Here is a 10,833-nt window from a genome sequence, read left to right on the forward strand (position 1 = left end):
TTTTGGGTTCCCAAGTAGTTTGGTTGAAATACATGTTTGCAGTTATCCTCTTTAAAGGTAGTAATTTCACTGAAATGTAGAGATGGAGGCCAGAGTTAAGTTCAGTGCCAAGAACGCAGCTGGTATCTATGCAGGAGTTAAATTGAGAGTTCAGTGTGCAGGTTTTCCTCGCTGTCACTTGTGTTATTCAAAGTTGGAGCAGACTATCAATGAATGGATGTCCTGTGAAGGCAGCCTGAGCTCCAGTGAGTCCTCAGCAGCTCTGCGCCTTTAAATCTGCGCGCTCCTCCCTCTCCTCAATGACAAGCCCGCAGAGCCTCTTTAACGCATCCAGTGGAAGTGACAAACCAGAGGCGCTCCACGGGGCCAGCATGTCAAATAATAACAGCCATCATGGGCTTTAGCATCCGCGGCTCGTCCCAAACTCGCATCCCGATCGGACACTGAACGAGGCGTCTCCGCGGCCGCGTCGTGAGGGTCCGCGGACCCCCGTCAAAGTTGGAACGGAGTCGCCAAATGGACGTCGATGGACTGGAATGAAAGCTCCACTTCTTGTGTCGGACTGAAGGAAAGAGGGAGAGAAGAAACCTCTGCATGTTCAAGTTTCCTGCTCCGACCGGAGGGGCATCTGTGCGTGCGTGTTGGATGCGTGTGTGTGGAAGCGTGTGTCGGGTGCGCAGCAGCAGCAGCGGCGGCGGTGGAGGAGGTGGAGGTGGCCGCGGGAAGGGAAGTTTAGCGCCGTGATTCTTTTTTTTTTTTTTTTGTCCCCTTTTTTTCTACTCTGTTGTGTTGTTTTCATGTGGCAGCAGGGGACAGGCGGATTAACGTTTCCCTGATGAAAATTAATCATCTGTGGAGAGGCTCCGCGATCGTGACTATGATGATGATGTCGAGTAAGAGCGTGGAGTGGCTGCAGGAGGAGCTGGAGTCCGGGGCCGGAGCGCTGCTGCTGCTCGACTGCAGACCCCATGAGCTGTACGAGTCCTCGCACATCGAGTCGGCCATCAACCTGGCCATCCCGGGCCTCATGCTCCGCAGGCTCAAGAAGGGAAACCTCCCCATCCGCTCCATCATCCCCAACAACGAGGACAAGGAGAAATTCGTCAAGCGCTGCAAGACGGACGTGGTGGTCCTGTACGACGAGGCGACCTCGGAGCGGCAGGAGTCCGGGCTGGGAAGCTCCGTGCTGGGCTTGCTGCTGCAGAAGCTCCGGGACGACGGCTGCAAGGCTTTCTTCCTGGAGGGTAAGATCACATCAGATCAGTGTGGCTTTAAATCTGAACGCGTAGTGGCTTTAATTCATAAATATTGCCTTGTAATCTGGGGTGATTGTTTAAATTTGATATATTGTCCCAAATCCAGCTGAGTGATCTGGTAGTGTCACTCAGTAACAGTTAATAACAAACACCACAGCAGGCTTTGCAGTCATATTTACTGGATTTGTCTGTTTTGCACCAAAATGCTCTAAAATCTGGGTGTTCAGAATGATTCTTTTGGTCCAGGCTCCTGTGATTTCATGGATCAAAGTGTTTGTAGGGGTGCTAAAGGGTCACAGTGTGGCGCCACTTCGAATAAATCCAGCTGTTATCATCTGTCTACAGAGTAAACTTTGTTACTAACGAGTGTTTTTCCTCTTAAAATGAACTGTAATAACATTAGAGCTTAACACATCAGTCTCAGCTTTGATGCTGACATGAAATATTCTCATTTTCTTTCTAAAATAAGGATAAAACCGCCTCCTAGAATAGAGAGCTGGCTTCAAATACAGTGTGTTTTCAATTAAATGCTGCAAAAAATGGCCCCGCCATGTTGTGTTCCTTCAGGAAAAGACTGGCGTTTTTTTTTTCTTTTTTTTTTCATGAATGAACACAGAAAAACGAGGACAAAACGACGATGGAATAATCACCACAGCGCCAAAACAAAAATCAGATGTGCTTTATTTGAAGTAGTAACTCGCAGGTCGTGTGTGAGGTGTGAGATCGGAGCGTGTCTGACCTGTAGGTGGGAGAAATGTTGGACGGGAGTCGCTGCCATTCACAAAAAGTCCGCTGAGCTGCGCGCTGCTGTAGCGGAGCTGCTGATCCGCAGCTTTTCTCAATGGACCACATCTGTCCTGCCTGTTTCTGCCTCCTTCTCATGGAAATGTCACGTTTTATCTGGCACATCAGGGTGTGATGTGTGGCAGCATTAAAAAAAAAAAAAAAACAGAATTCACAAAAAAAAACTTTCTTATGCAACCTTTATCACAATAGAAATGTACAGTTTGATGTGAGGCATTCATGTAATTTATGTGAGTTTAATGAAAAAGCTGTGTGAGGTGATTTCGTTTTATATCCTCCACTACACCTCTGTGTGGCTCATGTTTAGCAGATTAGGCCACTAGAACAGATAAATAGAGATCAAATGTGTCTTAGATTAGATTTCTCTATTTTAGAAGATATTCTTACATTTTTTTACTACTTTTTTCCCCAAAAAAATCTTACATAAGTGTGGTAAAGGTTAATTTCTTGTTGTTTAGATTAATGATCTGCCTCCATGATTTTTCTATTTTAAAGGATATTTTTTGTCATTTGTTACTGCCTTTGCTATTCTTTTTTTCCAGAAATATCTTGTATTTCTAAGAATGAGAATAATCTCTTGTCATTTAGGTTCATGATCCACCTTATTGGTGTGTCTTAAATCAGAAATTTCAATAAAAAAATACTTTCCTGATTTTCTTTACCACCTTTACTATTCTATTTTTCAGAAATATTTGTTATATTATGAATTAGGTTGCTCCCTTGTCATCTAGGTTCATGATCTCCCTCCAGAGTTGATGTTAAATTAAACACTTTGGACACATTTTTGGACCACCAGTCTTCTTAGCTTCATCCCAACATTGATTTTCTTTCTTTTTATGTCTTGTCTTTGTCCTCCAGGGGGCTTCAACAAGTTCCAGTCGGAGTACCCCGAGCACTGCGAGACCAATTTGGACTGCTCCTGTCCCAGCAGCTCCCCACCAGCCTCCGTCCTCGGCCTCGGGGGACTCCGCATCAGCTCCGACTGCTCGGACGGAGAATCCGACCGCGAGCCGGGCAGCGCCACCGAGTCGGAGGGCAGCCCGCTGCCCAACAACCAACCAGCGTTCCCCGTCCAGATCCTGCCGTACCTTTACCTGGGCTGTGCCAAAGATTCCACCAACCTGGATGTGCTCAGCAAGTACAACATCAAGTACATCCTCAACGTGACGCCCAACCTGCCCAACATGTTCGAACATGAAGGGGACTTCAAGTACAAACAGATCCCCATCTCCGATCACTGGAGCCAGAACCTCTCACAGTTTTTCCCCGAGGCCATTTCATTCATTGGTGAGTGAAGGTGGAGAATGCGGTGGTGTTACGTCAGATACACATCAGATTTTTAGACACATAAGGGAAGCGGTTGTTTATATTTTTGACCAATCTGCTGAGAATTTTCTACATTAATCATTGATCGAGCCCAAGATCACAACTACCAAATGGCTTGTTTTGCCAGGGTGCAGATTCCACAGATATTTAGTTTATTATTGGAAATGGCAAAGAAGACATAGTAAACATTTAGTATTTTTGCTTAAGAAATGATCACCCGAGCAGTTGCCATTTCTGCCCAGCAACTAATAATTAAATACTTCTGCTCATTCAATTAGACCCCAAAAGATTTAACATTTAATATCACAGAAGACTGAGAAAAGTGGTTGGTGGTTCCTTACATTATTCGCTACATTTATCCAAGATTTCAGTCATAAATCATGAAAACATGTTTCTTTTTTGCATATTTACTTTAGTGGAAGTAGTTTTCAGGAGAATTTGTGTGAAATACCATCGAATTGTTTGGCGAAGCCGCGTTCAGATTGTCAGATGCCTGCATTTTGCTGTGACTGACAAACCAGGAATTTAAAATCAGAAAATACAAAGCAACATTTGTGAACAAAACATGGAAATGGAGTGTTTGAGAATGGAGTCGCACTGGAGACAGAAGAATTCTAGCCCCCTTCTCGTCCTATTTTCAGCATTTCCCGTCATTCCCATCATTCCTTGTGACATAATTCCCAGAGAATGAGTGAATTCCCTCTCTGATGAATCAATGGCATGTTTGTCTTAAATTGTGCAGACCTCTGACATTTACCCCCCCGCCTTTTTTTGTTTTTAGAGTAATGATTCTGCTTAGGTGGGAGGAAGTGTGACATATGCCAGAGCCAGAGGTCGTGGCAGATTTGGGTCATGCTGATGTTAAATGGAGCTGTCTGGCTGCCTGTAATGTGCAGGGATTACATCAGATCTTTTTGCTAACAGCGGGGTAATTATGGGTGAAGGAGACACAGATGTGACTTTACTCTCTGCTGCTGAAAGTTGCAAATACCTTAAACATCCAAAATTGTTGTTTTCACATGCATATTTCCTGCATGCAAGAGTGTAAGAGAGATGCATTAGATTTGTCTGGCTCTTTAGCGCCTCAGTAAATGGAAAGTTCTTGTATTATTCTGCATTTACAGCACGAGTAAAGTGATGTAACGCTGCTCAGTTCAAGGAGATTAACTATCGGCTACTTACTTGACTTCTGAGCCTTGTATAGTTGGGTCTGATTCTTCCGACAAGGGTTTTTGGCCCCTTTTTTCATTGTGGAAAGTGAGCACACATCACATATAAATTTAATTTGGCATCGCCTTGGCAGCCTGAGCTCGTGAGCCAACTGACCCCAATCCTACAACAAGAGACGCAGGCAGAGAGAGCGAGGAGAGAAGGATGAAAGAGACGGAGAGAAGAAAGAAAGGAAGGAAAGAAGCACTTAACTCTCGCTCTAATGGCCTGTGGAGATGCAAGTGCAAGGACTCGAAACTGATAGGTGGATTGATGTAGCCGGTTAATAATGTAAGATGTTTTTTTTTTTTGTACAATTCAGCTTTTTCTGCAGACAGCAAGCTAGAAAGCAGAATGAAACTTGACTTTCTGCTGTCATTGAGGAAGGTCGTTCTGCATTGAAAATATGATCGATTAAACCTATGATTGTATGCGGTTTTTTTTTTTGAAGGAAACATCTAATTGTCTGTCAATAGTTTGAAGTGATGTGTGCTTGTGTTGTTATTTTTCTGTATAGTCTTACCACGGTCGTGCATCCTTCACTCAGGGTGCATATAATGATTAATATAATTATCAGAGAAACTGCAGATTATTCTCTCTGAATAACGTTAATTGTTTCACCCACAAAATGTCAAACAATTGAGAAAACGGCTCATGATTCAAACAAAAAATTAAAGGAAAGAAGGATATCTTCGCAATTTAGAAGCAGATTTTAGTCTAATAGAACTTAATGTGCGATTATTTTCATTATTGATTATTTTACTGATTATGTTCTCTGAGTAAAATGGAGAAACGGTATCCATATTGCAGGACATTTCTGTGTTGTAAAAGTGACTCAAAACAATCAATTTGTCAATATAGTTCCAAACTGAACTGACTGGTTCACTAATGGACTAGTTGTTTGCTCTATTTATGACCATATGATGTGATTCTGTGAGGGTTTGGTCGATGTTCAGTGGACGTGAATAGTTTTTGTGTACACATTTGCTATAAAATGATGTATATTGCTATTCAGAATATATTGTCATTGATTTCCTAGTACACTATCATCATTTTAAAATCATTATAATTTAAAGAGCGGCATTATCGACCCCTGACTTGAAATTTCAATCAGAGAGGACGATGAATCACCGACTTTCACCCTGCTGATAAATTACACTTTAAATAGGCCTTATGCATTTGCATATAAATGTTGGTCCTGATGTCAGTTGACTCGTTAATAATTTGACATCTTAGGCTCTTGACTGAAAGCAGCCCTCTTTGTTTCCTCCTCTTCAGACGAGGCTCGCTCCAAAAAGTGCGGCATCCTGGTCCACTGTCTGGCCGGGATCAGCCGGTCGGTCACCGTCACCGTGGCCTACCTGATGCAGAAGCTCAACCTGTCGCTGAACGACGCCTACGACTTCGTCAAGCGGAAAAAGTCCAACATTTCCCCCAACTTCAACTTCATGGGCCAGCTCCTGGACTTTGAGCGGACGCTGGGCCTCAACAGCCCCTGCGACAACCACTCGACCTCCCCGACGCACGACCAGCTCTTCTTCACCACCCCGACCAATCACAATGTGTTTCAGCTGGACACCCTGGAGTCCACATGAAAATCCGACTTTATACTGTAAGCCTCCCCCACCCCCCTTTTTTTCGGGTAAAAGGGGCCAGGTGGTCAAGGTGGCGTTGTTACCATGGTAACCAGCGGCTGCACTGCAGGAAAAGCAGCCAGTTTTAATGAATGTTTTAGCCTCCCGTGGCTCGTTGTCTGAGAGCCCGGCCACGGAGCAGCTCTGGAGCAACAGGACGGGTCACTGATGCCACGTTAAACGGGGACGGGGAGTGTGTTTTTTCTTAACCCGGAGAGGGGAACTGTGGGTTTACAATGGCGTTCCCCTCTGCGTTGATTGAAATCGAGGAACGAAACCTCCCCCACCTCTCCGATCGACTTGTCTCCTCTTGTTCTCGAAGGACAAGGGAGACTTAACTGACTAAGAAACTGAACGGTCGCAGCAGGACGGACAGCTTTATACAAAGAAAAGGAAAAACCTACAGCGCTCGATTTATGAGATGACAACATCCTCTCTGTCTTTCTGTCTCGGCTCACAAGCTGAGCTGACTGGTGCCAAGTGGAGAATCTGGGATTTACTCAAAGGAAATCTCGCTCTACTGAATGTAGAGTTTTTAAAAACCAAGGAATTAACACACATTCGCGCGCACACACACACACACACACACACACACACACAGAAACAAAGTATGTATGTTTGTACTGTATGTACTGTATGTATGTTAACGTACATAACAGAAAATGTATGGGCAGTCCTTAACAAATTCAGTATGTCTATATGCATTTTTGTATATCTTTATGTACATTTACGCACAGATCTATACCTTATATAAATATATACGCATAGAAATCTTATCTTTGTCCAAAAACAAAATAATCCAATCCAATGATGGCTTAAGAGATTGTAAAACTACAGAAGGGGAATGGGTGTTGAGATAGTCCTAGTTGTCTTCTTCTTTTTTTTTTTTTTTTAGGTTTGTTTTTCTTTAGGTTTGTAATGACCTAATGCAGTTTGCACAGTGGTGTAGCCATTGACTTGCTGGCACTTGGAGCCGGTGCTGGAAGCAGGCAGATAAAGAGACATTCAGAGGAGAGGAGTGGACAGAGGAGAGGCCAGTCCCAGGCTGCGACGAGTCCTGACAGCTGCACAGTGCCGTGGGGAGGGAGCAGGAACTGGGCCCTGAGCGGAGGAGCGGGGTTAGGACCGGGTTAGGGCTTAGAACGGACGACACGGGGTTAGGAATCATTTAAACCGTGGGTGAGAACGCTACTGCAGACTTGACTCTCGGCCAACTGTTTTCAAGCGCAGTTCCCAGTTCCTTCTTCCTTCCCCATATAACTCTTCATCCAGTTGCCTAACAAGAAGTACCAGTTGTTTCCACCAGCTGTTCGGACTATTTTAAGCGTTTGTTTCATTTCGGTTAGAAACTCTGAACTTCGGTGGTTGCTTCATCGCGGAGGTTGTCTAACCGGTATGTTTCGCCAAAACTGGTCTCTATCAGCTCCGACTCTTGTTCCTCGCAGACACTTCGGTGAGATGTTAGGGGTTAAAGATGGGGGAGAGAAATGCAGCTATTTTAGCAGCCTCGGGCAAAGAAGTACCTCAGCCTTCTTATATAACCTACATTACAAACATCCTATTGCCCCAGAGTGATCTGTTCGGTTTGTCGGCCTGTTTTCGGCTCATTCTAGAGAGATTTGCCAAAAAGGACTTGAGGACTGTGATTGTAAACTGGTCTCTGGTGTTGCGGACTGGGACTGGCCTCAGCTACAGACTGCACTTACTAACTTCAATCACTTCGTGTCCCTCAACTGCATCGAAAGGAAACTGAAAAGGAAGCTCTTTCTTAGTAGGGATCTCCCATTTCGTCAAAGAAAGTTTTGTCTGAGTTGATTCACCCTTAAGCCTTGGGTATATTATATGAAAGATATATTAAACACAAATGAATATATATATAAATATCTATATTATAGAGCTAATAGTAAACAGATCTATATTATTTTGTATACCTGAGCATGCTGTGGTGCTGTATGCTCTCTAACAGTAGACGTAACCACGGGTTGGATGTTGCTTTACCAGGTGGGAAGACGAAACAATGAGGACTGTTTTTTTAACTGCTGTTGCTGCTGAACACAGCGGCATACAGCGTGTGGTCATGGCGTTTTCTGAGACTCTGTCCACATCTGTAGCATCTAAACTTAAGGGGAAATATGGTTTGGTTCAGAATCCTGCAGTGACTCAAAGAAATATTCCCCCAAAAAAGAGCCTAAATTATCTACTGCAGCAGTTTTTCCTTTAATTCCACATTAATCAGACTTACGGTAACATCTGTCGGTACATTGGGCATCAGGAAAGAACATTTTCATCTTCTTGCACATGTCAGTTTAACATGACGGTTCAAGTTTCACGTGTAAAAACACCACGTTATGGGCAAAAAGCAGAATGTCACACTGCAGAGCGTGAAGAAGTCAGCAGAAGAAGACATGATAAACTGAGCAGTGACAGTATTTCCATTATGAGACCAGAAAAAAGAGAAATGGCCGATTATTGTGATCGTCCGTAGTGTGACAGAAATACAGTTAGATGCCAAATGAGAGAAGAGCTGCAGGTGGTGTTTGGTGTAACGGAGGATATTCAGCTTGACAGTCACCAGCATAAAGACACAAAAGAGGCAGCTTTGGAAGCAGTAATCAGAAAAATCTTTTTACATGAATGTTACTTATTTGAGTTGATATTGGTAGCGTTTGTAATTTCCAAATTCATAAAGTATTACAATCGAGCCAGTAAGTGTTTACCCACCTCAGACGTCTGAACTCATACAACAGGGAAGATAAAATTCTACTATGAGAAAACAATTTAGGAGCCATATGTGTGAGTAGAGGAGTAAATCCACAAAATAAGTCGCACAAATGCAATGCAAGATAAGGAATCGTGGTTCTAATCAGTTTATTAGTTATGTTTACACCAATTACAGGGCTTCCACAGGCCTTTAGTGTACAATAACCAAGTGTTTCTTACTTGAGGTCCAATGTTCACGGCAAACTTTCATAGATGTGGACGGGGTCTAGACAGAAACACAGAACTGGGTTTCGGAGGGCACAGCAGTTGAATCTGAAGAGGGTTGGTTTTAGCTGGCCTTATATAATCTTTCTAACTTGTTTCTAATGCTGACTGTTCAATACTCTTTGTATCTCACTTTAGAAAAGAAAAAAACATTGTGTGGAAAAAAAAAAGTTTGTTATCTGTTATTTGAATAAGAACACGGTCATAACAGACGGCAAGCTGTCTTTTTACCGTAACGGGTCACACGAGGTCCTCTTTGTTACTCTGCAATATATCAAAACACCCTTTTTGCAGTATTTTGTAGATCGACGACCTCAAACGTTTTTAAATTCTTCTTCTTTTGTACTATATCTATTCTATATAACTATACAAGATCCAGCTCGGTTATGGCTTAAGGACTGAAGTAACATTTCACCTGGGGTGTCCAAAAATGTAGGGCCAGTGTGTCCGCTACCAACCCTGAAAGAGGCCCTCGCAAACACACTTACAGACACACACAGCTTCACAAGGCTGTGGTTCAGCATGCCACTTATGTTTCACAATAGACAATTCCACCACCCGGCTTAAAGAATTACAAGGTATTTTTCCGTCTTGTTTTGATATAATGTGCTCTATGCTATTCCTGTGGCCTTTCAATATGAATATATATCTCAGTATATATATGTTATGAATTTATATGCAAAGTTCCTCTCCTATTATAGCATCAGAGATGAAAATAATACTACCATGCTTGAATGGACTTTTCCTCGTCTGGAGTCACATCCCACTTACAATAAGAAAAAATAAATAAAAAATACACCGAGGACTTGATCACTTGCACCCTAGGATTGAAATATATTTCAGTACGGAGCTTTTCTATTTAAAAAGAAAAAGAACACGGTTGATTTCAAGCTGCTTTCTTGTGTTTTTTGTGTCTTTGTAACAATGAAAGAGAAATCAAAGTTCTCTGTTTGTAAATTTGCCAGATCACGGGAACGGGCGTTTCTGTGTCCTTAAACTTGTAGCTACATCTTTGGTAAGAATGTTGCTTCGAGAGGGAAAGACATGAATGAGCGAGAGCGGAGCCTGAGGAGAGACGTGGTGAAATACAAAGTGAAAGAAAAAGTGAATGATTTTAAAAATGTTACCTCAGTGAGGAATTTTTCAGGGATTTTTTTGACAATGCATCTTGCATCGTGTTACAGCTTCAAAGTCACGTTGAATAGCTGTTTTGTATTGTGCTGTAAACAGTTTTTAAAAAAAGATAAGATGCAATCTGTCTGTGTATAAAAACAAGGGGCATGTTAACCGGGGCAGTTTCACCTTTCTGTCTACTGAAGGAAATACGATTGACCCTATGTATTGTACAGTATATGGAAACAACACAAGACATGTTTATACCGCAAATAAATATTGAAATATTTTTTTCTTTAACACGTTTCCTCCTTTTTTCTACAACACAAGACTGTAACAGATTGTTTTAAGTATCCATTTCACCGAATGAACAGCTGACTGCTTATATGGAACAGTATTTCTTAGGTAATTGTTGGATTGAAAGACCCAAAAAAAAATATGACGCACTTTACTCCAAATTCTGATGGTTGGGCTCAGTTTTTGTAATTGATGACTTATTCTTGAAT

At 42.5% G+C, this 10,833-nt stretch overlaps 1 protein-coding gene across 1 annotated transcript; it reads left to right on the top strand.

Moving 5' to 3' along the window:
• Positions 1 to 320: 320 nt before the first annotated feature.
• Positions 321 to 10,627, top strand: dusp7 (dual specificity phosphatase 7). Its single transcript, XM_023284635.3, has 3 exons — positions 321 to 1,244; positions 2,919 to 3,347; positions 5,874 to 10,627. Exons 1-3 carry the CDS (start codon positions 836 to 838, stop codon positions 6,188 to 6,190), a joined length of 1,155 nt encoding a protein of 384 aa, XP_023140403.1. The 5' UTR covers positions 321 to 835; the 3' UTR covers positions 6,191 to 10,627.
• Positions 10,628 to 10,833: the final 206 nt, after the last annotated feature.

The sequence above is a fragment of the Amphiprion ocellaris genome, chromosome 5 (assembly GCF_022539595.1).
Source record: "Amphiprion ocellaris isolate individual 3 ecotype Okinawa chromosome 5, ASM2253959v1, whole genome shotgun sequence".
In the NCBI taxonomy this organism is placed as follows: Eukaryota; Metazoa; Chordata; class Actinopteri; family Pomacentridae; genus Amphiprion; species Amphiprion ocellaris.

Excerpts from the sequence above, each read along its gene's own strand:
- dusp7 (XM_023284635.3), top strand. The coding sequence starts at position 836 with ATGAAAATTAATCATCTGTGGAGAGGCTCCGCGATCGTGACTATGATG. Across the intron at positions 1,245-2,918 it reads CAAGGCTTTCTTCCTGGAGG|GGGGCTTCAACAAGTTCCAG; the intron begins GTAAGATCACAT and ends TTTGTCCTCCAG. Across the intron at positions 3,348-5,873 it reads CGAGGCCATTTCATTCATTG|ACGAGGCTCGCTCCAAAAAG; the intron begins GTGAGTGAAGGT and ends CCTCCTCTTCAG.